The following is a 21,307-nucleotide window of genomic DNA, read 5'->3' on the forward strand; positions in this document are numbered from 1 at the left end:
TTTTAGTGTGTTATTCATACAAGTAAAACATTTTCCTTAAAATTTCTTATTGGACTACTAAAAAAAAAAAATTCTAAAGGAGTGAATTATTTATCATTCTTGTGTTGTAAATTAAAGTGCTTAGAGTTTGAATGTTTATCTCTAGGCAATATATCTTCTATTTGAATTTCTTATGGATTATTTGAATAGACTGGCTTCAACTATTTGAAGGTTTCTAAATTGGAAATGGAAAGTTAAAAGGACATTTCTTTTTCCTTGACCCATAATTTCTATGGCTCTAAAAGTTTCTTGACTAGATCATGGAAGACAGCTAAATGTTAATGTGGACCATGTTGTGATTATATACCTCAAATTAATAATAAATAAAAAGTTATAATGCTGATAATGATTTATATTAAGTTTTACACAGCTTTCTAGACAAAATGCTTGCTAGTTTGTTTTCAGAATTTATAATGATAAAAACTAGGGCCTGAGGTTTTGTTTATTTGCCATAAATGTTTGGCATGTTCATCTTATAGTTCATACAACAAAGAAAAGTATGAAAACATTACCATCAATGGGTCCTAATATGTTGCTGGATGTTACCATGCCGAAAGATGCCCAGCTTCAAATATTATGCAAACTTAATGAACCTAAAATATCCTAGCCTTTAGAGGATTTAGTCTCTCAAACAATAATTTAAAGTTAAATACAAATTCTCTATTATTGTAATAAAAGCATTAAAACAATCTTTGGTTGTTTTCTTCTATACATGGAAATTAAATTTACAACCAATGGAGTACCCAAAAAAAATAAAAAATGATAATGAATGTAAATGACCATAAATTTTCTTGCTCCCTATCTATTTGAGAAGATTTTAACAAGAAAAACTTGCATGTGTTTGAAGTCATGAACTGCATCTGATAATTACTGAAAACTAAACAGACAATTTATGTTGGTGTTGCTTGTCTTGGGACAATTTTGTTTGGTTACCATCTCGAATACGACTTACTCTAGCAATAAGATAGCATGCTTTGTTTTGCTTTGAGCTTTTTTAATTTAATTTCAATATTAAAGTAAGAGGTAGTACTGCATAATATTTATTACAGGATACATGATATAATTACAAATCTCAAGTCCTTGTTACTTTTTTCTTCAGACGCAACCTTCCAAGCCTTTTAATATAAACTTATTCCGTGCATGAGGTTTACCATAGTGTTCTTGTTTATTTGCTGTAGGGTTGTCAACGTTTCTCTTGAGTACCCTTTCAAGGATCTTAGGATTGCTGAAAACATTATATTTCAAGGCTTGAGCAATAATTCTTACCTTCGTTTTTTGTATTTGGTTTTTTCCTTTTCTAGCTGTTTTGTTTTTTTAATCACAATTTTCCTTTTGTTATTAGAAGTTAGAACAGCTTATATATCATATTAGATGAAGTAAAGTGCAAGAAACATTTATCATTTTACATTTCTAGCTGAAATTCAAGATATATCTATTCTAATTTTGATATACTTTTCTTCCATTTGATGTTCTTACCTACCAGAAGGATCACAATGATAACTAGTGTACCTGCTGGAAGTGGCAAACTGAACTATGGAGTGAGTGACTTCAAGGAAAAATGCTGTAGAAGATCTTCATGGATCACCAGCATGACTTTTAGCATGTGCATACAGAAAGAAATTTCATGATATTCTAAGGATCTTAGTACTAAAAACAGTTTACATGTACTAAATCTTACTAGCTGGGGGTATGTTATAGCTTAAATCTTAAGCTGGATGTGTATTTAGTTTATCCACTTAATCATGCTATATAACAACTATGCAACGTTCTATACATGTTATTAGTAGTCCTATTGGTGATGGTGTGCTTTTATATTTTGCTTATGCTATCTTAGTAGTCCGTTGGAAAAAATATTAACATAGATGCATTGAAGAAATGTATTAGTACAATACAATGGTCTCATATATATTATGAAATAATTGCAATAACAATTATGGATGGGATTGCCTAAAGGTGATATATAAACCTATTCTTTCATCTTGTATTTTAATTGGTAAAAAAGTAAATTTATGCCCCTGTTTTTTATTTCTTTCATGCACAGACTATATGTATATATATATAAATATATATATATATTACATGCATTGGTAACAATGGATTATAATATTTTTTCAAAGGATAACTCATGGGCTTGGTTTATCTTAGGATTGCATTTTTCATCTTGCCATGACATAATAAGTTACTGTGGAGATTGGTGGCTCAAAAAGGAGGTATAATATTAAACCAAATTTTTTTGCCAATTTGAAAATTTTTTCAAAAATTTTGTGGTTTTTTCTCCTTAGGATTATTAAAGAATGTATATTTTGTATGTTTTTGCATTTAACACACATTAAGGGACTTGTGGGGGCCAAAAAATTGGTCAAATATGATTACCAAAGGGGTTTCGGTAATTACCGATGAAACCTTTGATAATTTTTCCAGCAAGTATAAATTGATTACCGTAAATTTCATCGGTAATTACCGAAGGTCCTAAGGTAATCAAATTTTTGTGCCAATTTGAAAACCTTTTTAGAACTTTTGGGGTTTTTTCTCCTTAGGATCATTGAAGAATGTATATTTTGCATGTTATTGCATTTAACACACATTAGGGGACTTGTGGGGGCACAAAAAGTTGTCGAATGTGATTACCATAGGGGTTTCGGTAATTATCGATGATTTCTATGGTAATTTTTCCAGAAAATATAAATTGATTACCGTAAGTTTCATCATTAATTACCAAAGGCTCTATGATAATCAAATTTTTGTGCCAATTTGAGAACTTTTTCAGAACTTTTGGAGTTTTTTCTCCTTAGGATCATTGAAGAATGTATATTTTGCATGTTGTTGCATTTAACACACATTAGGAGACTTGTGGGGGCCAAAAAAGTTGTCGAATGTGATTACAATAGGGGTTTCGGTAATTATCGATGATTTATACTGTAATTTTTCCAGTACGTATAAATTGATTACCGTAGGTTTCATCGGTAATTATCGAAGGTCCTATGGTAATCAAATTTTTATGCCAATTTGAGAACTTTTTCAGAACTTTTGGGGTTTTTTCTCTTTAGGATCATTGAAGAATGTATATTTTACAAGTTTTTGCAGTTAACACACATTAGGGAACTTGTGGGGGCCAAAAAATTGGAAAAATGTGATTACCACAGGGGTGTCGGTAATTACCGATGAAACCTACCGTAACCAAATATTTTTGCCAATTTAAGAACTTTTTCGAACTTTTGGAGTTTTTTTCTGTTTAGGATCATTGATATTTTATCAATACAATACGACGGATAACTTTTCCAACAAAACAACACATAAAACCAATGTCTATTATGCCAAAACACACGTTATGCGGTTGAGCTACTAATTGCATTCCTTACTACATTGCATAACACATGCATACTACATAACATGCCCCCATTGTCTTAATATAGCGTAGAGCGATTTATGGTCCTTCAGTTGAATGGTGCTGTTGGTTGGCAGTGCTATCAAGAGGTATGGTGGCTGAGCATGATCGGCTGCTATGACCAATCTGTTTGCACCTCTCGCATCTATATTGATGACGCTCCTCTCCTTGAGATTGAATCCTCTTCTTTCTTGGTCTTCCTGACTATTTTCCAATCTTAGGTGGAAGTACAAGCTGGTTTATGACATCATCTAGAGCATGTCACTGACATTTATCTCCAAGTGGATATATGGTTTACGAATATGCGTCACGGAGTGAGTCAACTGAGTAATGTGCCGAGCAAATGATATATGGAGAAATATGTTGATGCTTACATGCTGCAATTGCATGGACACAAGGAAAGCCAGGTTTCTCTATACGGCATGTGCATTATCTGTCAAATTTAAATGAATAATATGCTTCAGTGACTACCAAATAAGGGTGCTTATGAAATGAATGATGCAATCTAGAGAAAATCAACTCTAATAAATTGAAAAGTGTGCAAAGACTTTCAGATAGAAATTTTACCAGCCTAATCAAGTACACTCCTCATTCCCAACACTATGATAAAGAAATGTTGTAAATATGTCCCCAAAGAAAAAAAGGTTGTATCCATGTTCCCAAAGAAAAGTTCATAGTATATGGTTAGACAACATAAAAGAAAAGCTCTTTAGGTAAACAAATCAAACACCGATAACATACAAAACTACATGGTAATAATTTAGAGAATGTCATATAAAAAAAATAAAGCAAAAGGTCATCAAGTTATTTTCTCTCATGGACATAATAAAATCCATTTCCTCCAAATCATAGTTAACATAAAAGAGCTGCATTAGGAGGATAAAATGCTTAAAATTTTTTTTTTTTGAAAAAAAAAAGTAAACAACATATATGTGAGTCTACATAAATATATGTGAGTCTACATAAATATGAATTTTGGGGACAAAGATATTGCACACGTGATATACATTATGAGCTAATTCACTTAGAATTTTGCTTTAGCTAGTTGATGGAGAATATGTCAATGTTGCCATTCATATGACCTTGTAATGCAAATAAACAAGATAAAACTTCAAGTTAAATAGAATATACAATTAAAAAACCAAACAAAACATAGAATTCTTCCAAAACTTCAATTTCTATTCTCCACAATTCAGTCTTCAATCTGCATACTTCTAGCATACAAAAAAAAAACACAACATATAATTCTTCCAGCATACAAAATCCACATTCCTTAGCATAAAAAATTCACAGTCTTCCATACTTCATCAAAAATAAAGACAAAATTAGGGAGAAAAATTTAGGCTATGTACCTTTGAAAATTTATGCCACTGCTCAAATTTAGTCAATCCTTCAATTAACTGGTTCTTCCTTTCTTCATGTGTGAGCTTCTTTAAGTTGAACCTGTCAAACAAAGAAAGAGAGCAACTATCGTTAGATTCTTTGTTTATAAAAGGAAAAACAAACAAAGAAAGTCATCCATGTAACCAAGTAACTATCGTAAGGAATGGCTAATGCAGCTATGTATCGGAATTATTATTATCATATAGCAAATACACCTTCCTTTTCCAAATTTGTTTTAGGTATATTATCACCAAGAAATATAGCTGCTATCAGAATTCTTCTGGTGAATTACCTGCTCTATGCAGAATTTAAATAATCCACTCACAAGAGTTTACTGCAGTCGATAAAAGACCTTCAAAATTCTTCAACTGAGGTGCAGGCATTTTGCAGAATTTGTTAGGAGTCAAATTTCAAATGTACAAAAATAGTATCTCAACCTAACCACTAAAATATTAAATGTTTTTCAATGTACAAAACATATGAATATTAATTTGAGCAACAAATGGAATATAATGTCTGACTCTTATCCAATACCATAAGGCAAAGAATACTAACTCCAAAATATATAATCTTCTTGATGATTATTGGAGAAATTTCCAATTGGATCATCAAAATTTGCCAGTGGGATAGTTTAAGTGGGCTTAATGTAGAAAAATGAAATAGACCTTAAAATTTTCAAATATGTGATCATCATATTCTGCCATCAATATGTATTTGCAGCAACCCAAAAACTAAAATTATGATTTAATATATATCTTTTTTATATACATTTTTTCTTGAAAGAATCATGACTAAAAAGTATGTAAATGTGAATGAAATAGAAATATATTTAAAATATTTATGTCTTTAATTGATAATAAAGTTGCGTAAAGTTCATTGAAATATACTTTTGGTTTAATATTATACCTTCTTTTTGAGCCACCAATCTCCACAGTAACTTATTATGTCATGGCAAGATGAAAAATGCAATCCTAAGATAAACCAAGCCCATGAGTTATCCTTTGAAAAAATATTATAACCCATTGTTACCGATGCATGTAATAGATATATTTATATATATATACATATAGTCTGTGCATGAAAGAAATAAAAAACAGGGGCATAAATTTACTTTTTTACCAATTAAAATACAAGATGAAAGAATAGGTTTATATATCACCTTTAGGCAATCCTATCCATAATTGTTATTGCAATTATTTCATAATATATACGAGACCATTGTTTTGTACTAATACATTTCTTCAATGCATCTATGTTAATATTTTTTCCAACGGACTACTAAGATAGCATAAGCAAAATATAAAAGCACACCGTCACCAATAGGACTACTAATAACATGTATAGAACATTGCATAGTTGTTATATAGCATGATTAAGTGGATAAACTAAATACACATCCAGCTTAGGATTTAAGCTATAACATACCCCCAGCTAGTAAGATTTAGTACATGTAAACTGTTTTTAGTACTAAGATCCTTAAAATATCATGAAATTTCTTTCTGTATGCACATGCTAAAAGTCATGCTGGTGATCCATGAAGATCTTCTACAGCATTTTTCCTTGAAGTCACTCACTCCATAGTTCAGTTTGCCACTTCTAGCAGGTACACTAGTTATCATTGTGATCCTTCTGGTAGGTAAGAACATCAAATGGAAGAAAAGTATATCAAAATTAGAATAGATATATCTTGAATTTCAACTAGAAATGTAAAATGATAAATGTTTCTTGCACTTTACTTCATCTAATATGATATATAAGCTGTTCTAACTTCTAATAACAAAAGGAAAATTGTGATTAAAAAAACAAAACAGCTAGAAAAGGAAAAAACCAAATACAAAAAACAAAGGTAAGAATTATTGCTCAAGCCTTGTAATATAATGTTTTCAGCAATCCCAAGATCCTTGAAAGGGTACTCAAGAGAGACGTTGACAACCCTACAGCAAATAAACAAGAACACTATGGTAAACCTCATGCACGGAATAAGTATATATTAAAAGGCTTGGAAGGTTGCATCTGAAGAAAAAAGTAACAAGGACTTGAGATTTGTAATTGTATCATGTATCCTGTAATAAATATTATGCAGTACTACCTCTTACTTTAATATTGAAATTAAATTAAAAAAGCTCAAAGCAAAACAGAGCATGCTATCTTATTGCTAGAGTAAGTCGTATTGGAGATGGTAACCAAACAAAATTGTCCCAAGACAAGCAACACCAACATAAATTGTCTGTTTAGTTTTCAGTAATTATCAGAGACAGTTCATGACTTCAAACACATGCAAGTTTTTCTTGTTAAAATCTTCTCAAATAGATAGGGAGCAAGAAAATTATGGTCATTTACATTCATTATCATTTTTTATTTTTTTGGGTACTCCATTGGTTGTAAATTTAATTTCCATGTATAGAAGAAAACAACCAAAGATTGTTTTAATGCTTTTATTACAATAATAGAGAATTTGTATTTAACTTTAAATTATTGTTTGAGAGACTAAATCCTCTAAAGGCTAGGATATTTTAGGTTCATTAAGTTTGCATAATATTTGAAGCTGGGCATCTTTCGGCAAGGTAACATCCAGCAACATATTAGGACCCATTGATGGTAATGTTTTCATACTTTTCTTTGTTGTATGAACTATAAGATGAACATGCCAAACATTTATGGCAAATAAACAAAACCTCAGGCCCTAGTTTTTATCATTATAAATTATGAAAACAAACTAGCAAGCATTTTGTCTAGAAAGCTGTGTAAAACTTAATATAAATCATTATCAGCATTATAACTTTTTATTTATTATTAATTTGAGGTATATAATCACAACATGGTCCACATTAACATTTAGCTGTCTTCCATGATCTTGTCAAGAAACGTTTAGAGCCATAGAAATTATGGGTCAAGGAAAAAGAAATGTCCTTTTAACTTTCCATTTCCAATTTAGAAACCTTCAAATAGTTGAAGCCAGTCTATTCAAATAATCCATAAGAAATTCAAATAGAAAATATATTGCCTAGAGATAAACATTCAAACTCTAAGCACTTTAATTTACAACACATGAATGATAAATAATTCACTCCATTAGAATTTTTTTTTTTTTAGTAGTCCAATAAGAAATCTTAAGGAAAATGTTTTACTAGTATGAATAACACACTAAAATGTTTATTACATTATTTCAATGAGGAATCATTTTCCAGAAATTGATTTTGAAAATTCTTTAGTATTTGGTGCATGGAAAATATAAGAAGGAAATTTTTTTTTTAAAAATCTAGGATAACAAAACTTGGGATTTTTTTTTTTTGGGACAAGTTTGAATTAAAAAATACTTCTCTCAACATGTCCCAAATAGCTTCCAAAAAAAAAAAAAAAAAGAAAAAAAAAAGACATTACAGTTTACAAAGTCATATTCCTTTATAAAGTATTTATCTTGGAAATTATCGGCCTACCAAATAAGGAAGTGAATAATTCAAGCAAAAACCAGATACTGTCATTATCTTTTGTCTAATTGTGACAAACTATGAATGAAGGAGTAATTTAGAAGTTCCAAAATGTTGAATCTTGATATGAAATTAATTATTTTTAGAAAAATAAAATAAAATTAAGAATATAAGTTATATAAACATATTTCACAGCAAGTTACCTCTTGAGTTTGATGGTTTGGTTCTACTAATCCTTTAGCATCCATGCACTCAGCTTGATATTTTGAAACAGCCAAATTTGACTTGTCCAGTGACAAAGCATACATCACCTATAAATTCTTAGATAGGCTTTAAGTTCCACGCTTTAATTCCTGCACTTTCATCTTAGATTTGACAAGGAAGAAACCATCTAAACCATGATTATTGACTTCCGTCCCTCCTCCTGAAGAACTCTTTGGTCATCCCAAGCTGTTTTGCCATTCTTTCTCACTTTCTCTTCCTCTTCTTCTTTGTCATGCTCTGTTTAGGGCTTAATTTTTCCTTTTTGATATTTAAAAAGGATAATTTGAGAATATATGAAAATGAAAGGGTAAAACAAAAAAAATTCAATCAAGGTGGATAGATTTCATTAACACATTTCAAGGATATTTTCCGGTTGGCTAATAGCGGCTACCAATTGGAGTTTCTAACATGTGCGAAAATAGTAAAAATTGGCAACGGGAAAAAAGTGAAAATCGGGAGTTGGAGGAGTGGGTCCAATCCAAGGGGACAACTAACTAACTGCCACTCTTTTCCCACAGAGAGAGAGAGAGAAAGAGAGAGAGAGAGAGAGGGGAAAAGGGGGGGAGGGGTTTTGTCTTTGTCTCTCCGGGTCCGGGGAATAGGGAGGAGGAGAAGGTGGTGGTTGTTGGGTGGTCGGGGGTGGTATATTAATATTTAATTATTGTTATTATTTTATTTAAATATTAAAACTGGGCTGGAATTATATCAATATTATTAATTGAGTGGTCTCTCTCGCGCTTCCCTTGCTGTTCGTCTCCCTGAATGCCTTAACCAGTGTTCAGGGTGGGTCTCTCTGCTTTCCCTTCTCTTTTCCTTTTTTTTTAAAAAAAAAAAAATAAATTTAATTTTCAATTTTAATTAGATATGTGTTTCTTGATTGATGCTCAAAAATGTCTTCTTAATTGCTTCTTTCATTTGCCAATTCAAATTTGGGACACATTCTGTGGTTTTGTTGCTTTTCATGATCAATTGATACATTCTGTTCAATAATACATTTTTTTTTTTCTTTTTCAATGTTTCAGAAAATCGCGACGATTTGTGTACGGAGGAGCGAGGGATTAATTAATTAGTATATTATCTTCTTAATTGTTTGATCTTTTTTTAAATTTTTTTGATTGATTCTTTTTCCAATTCGTTTTCATTTTATTTTCTCTTCCTATCAATATATTAATAATGGTGCAGGTCGATCACAAATTAATGATCAGATTAGTCCAGCATATGACTTGCGCCACCTCTATGCCATAATCGGGTGAGACAAAATCTTTACTTGTCAATTTCTTTTGAATCGTCTTATTATTTAATTAACCTTATAAAAGCCGACTGCTTAATTATTACATTCAAGTAATTAATTTGATATCTTATTTTATTCTTACTGGATTGGGCCCTATTTAAGCTTTAATATATGTATTTGTTGTCCAGCTATGGATTGGCTGGTGATGCTGCTCAACATATATTGGTGCCTATGCACATATACATATATATATATATATATATATATATATTTTTTATATTATCTGTATTAGATGCCTAGCTTAGGACCCCATCATAGGAAAATTCTTGTCTAGCTAGTTAGTTTAAACTTTTGGATACAAGTTACACTATATATCCTAGATAGAAGGCAGAGTGCCAGAGTCATTTTCCAAACATATATATGCAAGGTTGAAGTTCATGGTATCGGTGGTTTATTATGCTGTATAAAAATTTCATTGCTCTTTGCCAAGATTGTAATTCCCAGTCTTCGCATGTTGTCATGTGAAGCAACTGTTCTATTCAGTCCAAGTCCAAGCCTGGTTTTAAACCATTTTAGATATTGGTCTGTATACAGAAATGCAGAAACGTACAATTGCCAATTTGCCATTTCAAGTCCCATTATAAACTCTAAAAATTCCTATGCATGCAAAACGTGGATATATATATATATATATCTATATATGAAGTAAATGTCAAAACCCTCTGTTGAGATGACAACGGGATTTTATTGAAATGGAGAGGGGAAAAGCGTCCTAAACCAGATGTAAGCCTGTAACACTTATTCCATCATTTAAATAATGAATTTTGAAATCTGTTAGTAGTTTTTCTTTACACAAGCACTTGTCTTGTTTCTGATGATTAATGAAATTCATTAATTTATTTGCAAAACCTTTTATAAGCAAGCGGTATTGTTGGGTTCTTTTGCTTCCTCGTAAGAGGAAGATGGCTGCTGCTTTGTTAATTAATGAACTTGAAAATGTGCATCCTAATGGCTAGATAACAGCAAGTTACTTCAAATGGCATCTAAAAATATTTTCAGCCAGTTTGTCTCTTTCTCTCTCTCTCTCTCTCTCTCTCTCTCTCTATATATATATATATATATGTGATGAGCAGGTCCAAGTAAGAAGTAGCCTAGCTAAGCTACCAATTCTATATTTTTGGACTGTACGTCATATTATCAAGGTCTTTCTTCAAGTTGAAGTTGATTGCTAATAAAATATTTCATGAATTGTGCCCACAGTCTCCCTGGGAAGATAAATTTTGAGGCGACCCACTGCGAATATTAATTTTGCCTTTGGCATGTACTGCTACGATTCTCACCTGCATGAGAATTTATAAAATGGCTGTAGCAGTTGACCAACATAATGGGTTCAAGCCGTTCTGCCGAACCCAGAGATGCAGACTCCAATCCTATACTCACCTCGACCAAACTAAATTTGTCAGCTCTTTGAAACAAGCATTTGAAGTTGCTAATAGTTTTCACCGAAGCTTCTCAACTCCATGCATATCCCTGACCAGTAGTAGTGCAGTGAATGAAGAAGAAGAAGAAGAGTTTGAGGTCAATCCAAAGATTGAGATTGTTGGTGGCTACAAGGCCCCCGGAGTACGTGCTCTTGTGGTTGAAGTTGCCATTGCCATTGCTTCTGGTGTGGACCCAATGCCGGTGGCAAGTGGGCTAGGTGGTGCCTATTTTTTACGTAGCATAAATGGTGATAATATTATTGCGGTGGCAAAGCCCGTAGATGAAGAACCTTTAGCCTTGAACAATCCAAAAGGTTTCGGGGGTAGGATGCTGGGGCAACCCGGTATAAAACGCTCAGTTCGGATAGGCGAGACGGGCTCTCGAGAATTGGCTGCTTACCTCCTTGACCACGGTGGTTTTGCTGGTGTTCCCCCCACAGCTTTAGTCAAAATCTCTAATGTTGGATTCCACCTCAACAATAATGAAGCCTCGGTTTCGTCATCTACTACCACACACTATCCCTATAAGATTGCTTCTCTCCAGCATTTCGTAGATCATGACTATGATGCAGGAGAACTTGGTCCTTCTGGCTTCTCCGTTGCTTCTGTTCATCGAATCGGGATTTTCGATGTGAGACTTCTAAATCTTGATCGGCATGCAGGAAATATGCTTGTGAAGAAACAACAACGTGATGATGATGATCATCATCATCATGATCTCAACAGCAATTATACCGTTGGAGTGGCTGAGCTCGTGCCAATTGACCATGGGCTTTGCCTACCTGAGTGGCTTGACGACCCATATTTTGAATGGCTGCATTGGCCTCAAGCCTCGGTTCCATTTTCTGAGTCTGAAGTTGACTACATATCCAACCTCGATCCTTTTAAAGATGCAGAGCTGCTAAGAACAGAGCTTCCTTCTTTAAGGGAGGCCAGCATCCGCATGCTTGTGCTCTGCACTATTTTCCTAAAGCAAGCTGCTGCTGCTGGGCTTTGTCTTGCTGAAATTGGTGAAATGATGTCTCGGGAGTTTTGTGGCGGAGAAGAAAATTTGAGTGCATTAGAGAATGTATGTGCCCAAGCTAAGGCTTCCTTGCCTAGTAATGGTAATGGTAATAGTATTAGTATTTTTCAAGAGGATAATGATGGTGGATGTAATGATGATGGTGGTAATGAAAGTAAAAAATCTACTGAAGAACAAAATGAGGTCTTTCAATTCGACAGTGGAAGTGATCAAGAAGCTTGTAATGAGGGTTTGGATCTTCCACAGCTATTACAGAGCCTTCCTGGGATGGCTAAGCCACCCAAAACGTCAAGGTTTGCATGTAGTGCAGGAGCAGGCAGTACAAGATTGTTGCCCGATACACAAGTAAGGTCTCCATTGTGTGAGGAAAATGACCAGGGAGATGATGATGGTGATAAGGATTGTAATAAGATGGATGGCGGTTGTGGTGGGGGTGGGGCTTTTACCAGGAGTATGAGTTTTCAAGTGCAACATAATCATAGTTATGAAGAAGAAGCTGGGGTCATCACTTTTGCAGACATGAGCCAAGGTGATTGGGAATTGTTCTTAAAGAGTTTTGAGAAGTTTTTGCCAGAGGTTTTTGAAAGCATAAAATGCTTAAGCCAGAAGCATAGGTTGGGAACTTCATGCAAGTTCTGATCAGAAAATTAAGCACCCTTTTCTTTGACATTCTTTAACCTACCTTTCACAGAAACTATAGAAAGCTTATTAGATAGAGATTATAAATACGAACCCCGATTAAGATTATAAATAAGTAAATAATCTTTAATTACGATGATCTCTTGCTAAAAGAAAACCATTTGCTTGATTCCGTTTACGTATTCTAATATATATATATATATATATATATTTAAAGCGTTGTAGAGATTTTTCCCAGCTGTCTACATATAGATCCACATACATAACAGGGTTCTGTTGCCTCTAATTTTTTATATTTGTTAGAGATTGGGGAAGTTTTGAGGTACATAAAAACCTCGTTCATAAATTGAATTATTTCGGTCTGAAGCTTGTCTGTCACATAGTGTTATATGACAATGGTGGTATTGTATATGTGAGGGTTGAGAAATATAGTCGCTCATATAAATACTATGTTTTTTAAACAGCCAGAACACTTTTGTTTTAATTAATTTGAACAATTAGTAGCCTTTGAATTTGTTAGATGTATAATGTTACATAACAATTTTATTTTCTGATCACTCCTTTAAAATAAATTCAGTTAGTTTTAAATTTAATTAGTTACACATCTTGAATTTCTATTAAAAGAGAAGGAAAAGAAATATATACCGTTAAAAAATATTATATGTCAGAGATTAATGCTGGCTTTTTTTTTGGGGTAAATAAAAGGCTTAAAATTATCTTTTACTTAAGGAAATATTAGAAAATTAATTAAAGTAGGCAAAAGATCTGAAAAGATTTACATCCCTAAACAATAAATAAAAAGTAAAATTCAAAATTCAAAAAAGTTAACAAAACCGTGTGTGTCAGAACTAACAATCACATTTGACCAACCGAAAAAGCCAAGCCACCTCTCTCCATTTTGAGCTGTTTGAAGATTACGAGGTTGCATCGTATGCATATTACAACGTGAACAAGCACTCGATCGTTATGCCGGTGACAAACGTGGCCTCGATACTTACAATGGGGACTCACATGGCATCGATGGTGGGGTCGTGGATCATAGAGATCACCCGTATCCACCAGTGTAGAATGCAGCGGCTGATAGTGGGGTTGGACAACCCCAGAGAAACCCAACAGCACAACCTTACAGCTATGCACCTCTATGGGTAGAAACCCAACAGCACAACCTTACAGCTATGCACCTCTATGGGTGGGCATAGTATCACGGACTTGTTTGTTTACCCTTTAAGCTGAAACCCAACATCAAAACCTTATAGCTATGCACCTTACAGCTATGGGTGGGTATAGTGTCACGAACTTGTTTGTTTACCCTTTAAACCTTGCGACCTTACTTGCTATTCCAACCGTTTATTGCAACTAAATAAGCCTTTTGCTCACAAAAAGTGAAAACTAAACAAAGAAGACTAGAGCACAGAAGAGAATTTGGAAAAATGAAAATATATTGCTTAGAAGAGAGATTTACAAGTGAATGTATAGATTCTTGGTTTTATTTACAAATAAAAGTTCACTTCTTTTATATAGAGGACTTGGCATGTAGTACGAGAATACAATATTCTAGATATTGTACACATGGCACTATCCTACATAAGATTCTAGATAATTCTCCTATACATTTCTATGGGCTATTCTAGAAAACTATCTTATTATATAATCTTAAAATGTTCTAGAAAGGTATATAAGTTTTAGATTGTTCTATAGAGTTCTAGAATCTTCCAGAGATTTTTTAAGTCATCTAGAACATTCTAGATTTCTCTTAAATCATCTATAACTTTCTAGAATTCTCTTACCTACAAGCTTTTAGAATCTTCCGGACCCCTCTATAGATTTCTTTTGAATTATCATGAATTCTCAAGGATTCTTCCATTTTTATGCGGAACGTGACAATAGGCACTTGATATTCCAGATCAAGCGGCGGAGTGCATCCCATACTCGAAGTTTTGGAAAACGAGAGTTACACGTTTATGGTATTAGGGATTCATAAAGGTGTGGAAAAGCTGGTGGTGGACTATAATTTGAAAGTTGGGGTAGTGTCATTGATGTAGCATATATATCCGGCTGCGAATGAATATGGAGAAGAGGAATGCTGGACTCAAAAGGAAGAGCATTGGCTGGATTTGGGATTGACAAGCTCAGCGATGTTACCGTGACTGTTGGGACATACAGCGCCTTTCTTATCAACAGGTACAGTACGCATGCCTTGATGCTTTCTTCTCTTTCGAGAGTGGCAGGTGCTTGAATGCTGCTTCTTTCTATTATTAATATTAAATAACTCTATTAAAATAAATTAAATTAAAAAAAATTAAAAATTAAATCCCCTGGTTGTAAATTCCTTTATAAAAAATGGAAATCAACCAACAATTCTGCTAGTGCTGCTAGTTTTGGCGGCTAAACCCTTAGTAAGGGACTACTTTTACTTGCTCTTTCATATAGGCAGTCACAGTCACAGTCGGGTTTTGTTGCATGCTTTTCTTTTGATGGTCCATTTTGTATCTTCTTTTTGTTATCTGCTAATGTTGAATGCTTTGGATTGATCCTAATATATATCAGGATTAGTTACAATTCTATTATGTTGCTTGGATTTTAATGCATTTGTATACCTTACCTTACTTGTCCAGCTGAGGTTAATTGGTTGATTTCCATTTTTTATAATTTCCTTCTCACTCCGACAACAAGGATTCAGAGGGGATTCTAATTTCGAATTTTATTCAATAAAAAGCCATTTAAGGACCATTTTTACTGACGCTGGCCTATTTGAAAAGACTCGAAATTGAAGATTAGTTTTTCGGAAATTAGTACTTTTCTAAAAATTAATTTTCTTAGAGTATATGTTTTATATTATAATATATTAGAACTTACAAATAATTATTTAATTTGTATTTTAAAAATTTGGGAATAAAATTATTTTTTAATCAAATACATAAATAGTTTGGATGGAATTTTAAATTTTGGAGGATTTATTTTGATCATGTTTTTCCACATTATGATGTTTTCTTAAAAAATTACAGTTTTCTTCTTTTAAAAACTATATAAGAAAATTTTATTCTTCTAAATCAGTTCAAATTTTCACAAATTTTGATACTTTTGAAATAGATCTTAAATAATTTTTACTCGGTCCATTAACAAACTACTCCCCTTTTCTTTTAATAATATTAAATTTTGGAAACAAACATTTAATAATAATAACAATTAAAAAAATTTTTAAAAGCAAATTCAATTAAGAAAATTAAATTGTTAATATGTTGATCTTGTATTTGACATACATATTAAGAAAGGATGGTTTATATATTCGATCCGTGCATTAATTACTGCACAGAAAAGCTGGTAAATACATGAAGACGAAGTTCGTTTAATTACAAGTAAATAAATAGTGAAGTAAAATATTCACAAAACTTCCGGAGCATTATTTGTGGGTTGGCGAAAACGAAATAATGAGGATGTGGATGCGACACGAGAGTCAGAGTGCTAAGTGAACATGGTGAGAATGGTTGGTGTTGGTGGATGCAGAAGGAGTAGAATGTTGAGGATATTGCAAAGAGACTTGTCCATTGATGTCATAACTAGGGATAGTCCTTGGTGAGGCTGAGGCTACCAATGCGGCCATATGCATGCTGGTACAGGTACTGATCATGGTGGGATGATGATGAGGGTATGGATATGCAGACCGATATAAGTAGTCATGTTGTATATCGGAAAAGATGGATGATGTGTTGTTAATATTGTTATTGTATCCAAAGCCAAAAGCTGCTGCTGCCTCCTTGAGATCGTTCCATTCCTTTTCCATCTTGAGGATGGCTCTCTCCCGCTTGTGGGCGTTTTGATGGCCGCCCAGCGCTTGGGAGTTTGGAAACTTCTTGTTGCAATGCTTGCAATTATACCCTCTCGTTTTCATCTTTTTCATCATCTTAATCTTGCTGTTTTTATTGGTCATTAAACTGAGTTGCAGTTCCAGGTTGACGTTGAGGTTGGTTTCATTGCCATTGGACAGCTTCAGATCCAGCCACTGATTGGATTCAGATAATTCATCCATAGGTCTTTTCTGACTCTGGGTTGGGTTAATCATTTCAACTTGGTTCTCCAATCTTATCAGTATAATATAAGATTAGATATATATATATATATATATAGAGAGAGAGAGAGAGAGAGAGTGAAGAGTGGAGGGGAGGGATGCTAAGTAATATTCTGCATATGGAAGGATATCCCGCAAATATTAAATTCATTATTTTTCTCGACTTGCCAAGATAAATATCAAATATTTATAGCCACTTACTTGCTAATTGACCCAATTCAATGGATACCTTTCCTTGATACTTCATTTTATTTTTAATTACTATAAGTACGTATATTATACGTAAAACACCATGCAGCAACTTGACTATTCTGTTGCTAAATTCCATAAATCCCTTCATTCCCTCCGCTTATTAATTAATTTGTTTCCAGATTATTAAGTAAAATTAGCTCTGAGTTATTCAGAGGTTAAATAGACATATTTACATTCCATTTCCGTTTGCTTTTTGTCGAGTCTCATTAATCTTAACACAAGGCTACATATATACATACATATATATATATATACACACACATAGAGTTCAATATGAATAGTGTTAATTGGGGGTAGAATTCTTTATATAATGACAAATAAGTAGAAGTTAAAGGGACAAATGAAGCCCCAGACTTTGATGATAATCATATGGATTTTGTTGATGGTTAATAATTTGGTTATTAGAAAGGATGGTATCGGTGTTGGGCATGCAAAAATAATTAGTAGTCAAATAGTCATGAATATGATGATGTCCAGTTAATTGTGATCCCGTGGTGGTTGATGAATATAATTATGAGTTAGTACGTTCCTGCAGCCTGAGTACATATTAAAGGCGATTGACTTGCTATAAATATACTTCCTTCAAAATCCATTAGTCTATATCGGTACAAATAGGAACCCACCCAAGAGTTTTGGATGCATGAATTTGGAGGCCTGACAGTATTATGTACTAATTAAAATCCTTAGAAAAATTTTAAAAGTAGATCAGTCAAAGCAAATTCAATGGTTGTCATTAAACAATTAACATAATTATAGATTTTTATAATAGTTGCAACATCAGCACGGATATATAAACCAGGAGACAGTAGTTCTATAAATAGCCAAATACTTATCACTGCACTGGTGATGAAGAAATAGTGTGTACCTACTCAAATCACTACATTCCTAAAAACGGATTTAAGGCAACCCTAACCGCAAAGAACTCGACCGTATGCAAAATATCTGCAACTGAAAGGTTTTGTTTACTTTGACGTGAATCATATATATGTATATATAGAAGGCTATTAAAATATTAGATTGATGTTTCATGCATATATATATGTTAATAATGTAGGATGCAAAAATCTGAGATACCCTTCCATACGCAGAATAAGACTGCCAAATGTAATTGGCCCCCCAGATGATATATATATATATATATTGTTTAACAATTCTTTAAGGATTTTCTAATTAAAAAAAAAAAAAGAATGAATATTTGGTAGAATTTGAATTTAAATATTAATTATCATTTTATTTAACAATTAAATTTTTACCATGTAAGTATTCTTTTTTTTTTCTTTTCGTCTGATTACCTAAACAAATCTATTTGAAACCCCATTTAACCCATGATTAGAACCTATGGTGAGTATAGATGTGGGTGTTTAACCACAAAAGCTATCCCACTTCATGTTCATATAAGCAGTTATGAGTTAACTTTTTTTATGCGGGGTAAGTATTTTATTAAAAATTCTTTGATTAGAAAATATGCTAAAAATGGTTTAACAATGGTTAAAATGATAATTAATATTTAAATTCAATTCTAAAACTTTAGAGGAAATGTTGTAGCTTTTAGGATTAACTACATAATTATTTTTTACTTATAAAATTAGGGAATTCTAACCAAAGAATTCTTATATATATATATAAAGAAATGTTACGGTACGTTCTGTTCGCATGTGGATCCGCATCAAAATCAATACTTTTTAAAAAATAAATATCGATTTTGTTGTGTATGTTGATATTTTTTTAAAAGCATCCATTTTGATGCAGGTTCATATGTGGACGAACCGTACCATAACCTCCTCCTACATATATATATATATATATATATATTTTATATATATATATATATAGGCATTTATATTATTTTGTTGTTAACTTGATAATTTTAGCATTATATTCTATTAATTCTTTCGACTATTTCAAATGTTAAGTTTTAAAAATAAATAAATAATTTAATCAATATAAGTTTAGTTACATATTAAAATTTTATTCCAAAAAAATAAATTTGCGATGAACTATAAATGTATTTTTAAATTTTAACGTGGATGTGATTAATAATTAATAAATAAAGATTTGAAGCTAAAAACATGATGAACCTAATATGAATTTAGTTGTATATCTTTTTTTATATTTTTTTCTACACAACTACCAATTTACTTAATTATTTTATTGCTTTCAATAATTAGTTTATCCAAAAAAAAAAATATTGGTTAATTAGGAAGATATTGTTTCTCGACCCAAAAAAAAAAAAAGAAAAAGAGAAAAAAAATAGAATGATATTGTTCTTCTCTTATCAATATAAATTAAATTACCGAAGAAAAGGAAACCAAGATAATTAAGGCACTGCCACCAAATAATTATTACTGCTCGGTAAATGTTTGACTAATATGCCACAAATACTATACAATTAATTTGTTTCCAATTTTTAGTTATATATTTTAATTAATATATACGGATTCAAAGAAAAAGAAAGAGATTCCCCCCCCCCCAAAAAAAAAAAAAAAAAAAAAGAGAGAAAAGAGAGACAAGAAAAAGAAGAAGATGAATAAATTACTTTAGATTTCAATTAAGTATTCAACATTAAAATAATATATTTCATTAGTAATCAAATTAACATGCTTTCTCGGAAAAATAAACGCGTGCTTGAATTTGTATGTGTGTTCAACGATATATTAAAGGAGACATAAACATGTTTAAAATATGTCCTATGTGCTGAATCTTAATGATTAGTTTTAAATACAAGAATATTAATTAAATCAGAGACTTTTGATAAGGAAGTTACTCTTTAAATATATAGAGGAATGACATTACTGTTGAATCCTCTGCTTTGTTACCAATTTCAAAATGGTACCTTCTATTTTAATAGTCTCAATGAAGTGCCTTAATTTTACTTTTGATTTCAATTTAAGCAAACTGATACGAAAGAGTGCACGGATGTTTAGTTCATGTGCCTTTGACGTCTAAACTCTAACCGATGTATGCAATTTTAGAGAGAGAAAAACCAACAGTGAGTGAGAGGAAGGATTTATGTGCAGAAACCAGACGCTGGCTACAAGATCACCAGCACAGCACTTGGCAAGTAGTGTTTTATGCCGGTTTTGATGATAGGGGATTGAGAAACATATAAATATAATATACAGGATTATTATTATCATGTATGGTGGTCCTTAAACTAAGATTTACAAACGGCTCCTAAAATAATTTCATTTCATTATTCCTTGTTAAATGTACGTGTGCATATGCATCGCATTTGAGGTATTTTAAGGTGTCCTCACAAAACCATCATTCTCAATACCTTCAACCACTCTTTGAAGGAGAACCAGAGGCCTCTTCCAAGCCAATACCCATAAATTGTTGAAGACGTACGCTGAGAATAGTCCAAATAGCCAAGCCACCGCTTCAGCTTCTTCGTTCGAACACAAAGTTTCGAGATTTAGATCTGTCGGCTGTGGCAGCCGGATCTCGATCGTATTCGGAGATTGTACTCTTCGCCCGGTTGAATCTCAAGGGGAAGGCAGAGCCGAAAGTCTCGTCTTCCTCTTCTTTAGCTCACCGTGTCGGCGCCGGAGATTGCTTGAAAGAGAATGTCAAATGCGGTGGGATTTTCGATGGGTTTATATAGTGACCTCTTCGTCTTCTTCTTCATCATCTTCTTCGTTTCATCTTCAACGAAAGACCGCCGCCAAAGCCGGAGGTTAACTGGTGCAAGGTCAAGCCGAAGCTGGGGTTGGACATTTCCTAGTCTTTTGGGAGCTTTCAGCAAACCATCTTCTTCTCCGAAAGATGGAATGAGGGATATAATCAGACCAGCTTCTGATAAGAATTCAACTCCAAATTTATCTGCGATTTCTTCTTTGCCAGCTGTGAGAAGCTAAATTACTCACCCAAAATTTTATACGAAGGACTATTTACCGTTTAATTAGCTTATTTCCAAATTTGTTGGATTACAAAATTCCATTACGAATCTTTAAATCCCAAACACAATTTCCATGTTAGAAACTGTTTATCTAGTTTGGTTTTTATTTTGAATTTTATATAGTATTTGGAGGGATTAGTTCTATTAGAACCTAGCTGCTTTTTTTCTTTCTTTTTTTTTTTTTTTTTTTTTTTTTTTTTTTTTTTGTTGGGGTGTG

At 32.6% G+C, this 21,307-nt stretch overlaps 2 protein-coding genes across 2 annotated transcripts; one reads left to right on the forward strand and one right to left on the reverse strand.

Moving 5' to 3' along the window:
• Positions 1-9,120: 9,120 nt before the first annotated feature.
• On the forward strand, positions 9,121-13,184 carry LOC107431530 (phosphatidylinositol 4-kinase gamma 8). Its single transcript, XM_016042470.4, has 4 exons — positions 9,121-9,282; positions 9,522-9,568; positions 9,682-9,748; positions 10,991-13,184. The coding sequence occupies exon 4, from the start codon at positions 11,075-11,077 to the stop codon at positions 12,872-12,874; it is 1,800 nt and encodes a 599-aa protein (XP_015897956.3). The 5' UTR covers positions 9,121-9,282; positions 9,522-9,568; positions 9,682-9,748; positions 10,991-11,074; the 3' UTR covers positions 12,875-13,184.
• A 3,144-nt stretch (positions 13,185-16,328) lies between these two features.
• On the reverse strand, positions 16,329-16,934 carry LOC107431516 (zinc finger protein 5). Its single transcript, XM_016042455.3, has one exon. It carries the CDS (start codon positions 16,932-16,934, stop codon positions 16,329-16,331), a length of 606 nt encoding a protein of 201 aa, XP_015897941.3.
• Between the last annotated feature and the right edge of the window lie 4,373 nt (positions 16,935-21,307).

The sequence above is a fragment of the Ziziphus jujuba genome, chromosome 11 (genome assembly GCF_031755915.1).
Source record: "Ziziphus jujuba cultivar Dongzao chromosome 11, ASM3175591v1".
Taxonomy (NCBI): Eukaryota; Viridiplantae; Streptophyta; class Magnoliopsida; order Rosales; family Rhamnaceae; genus Ziziphus; species Ziziphus jujuba.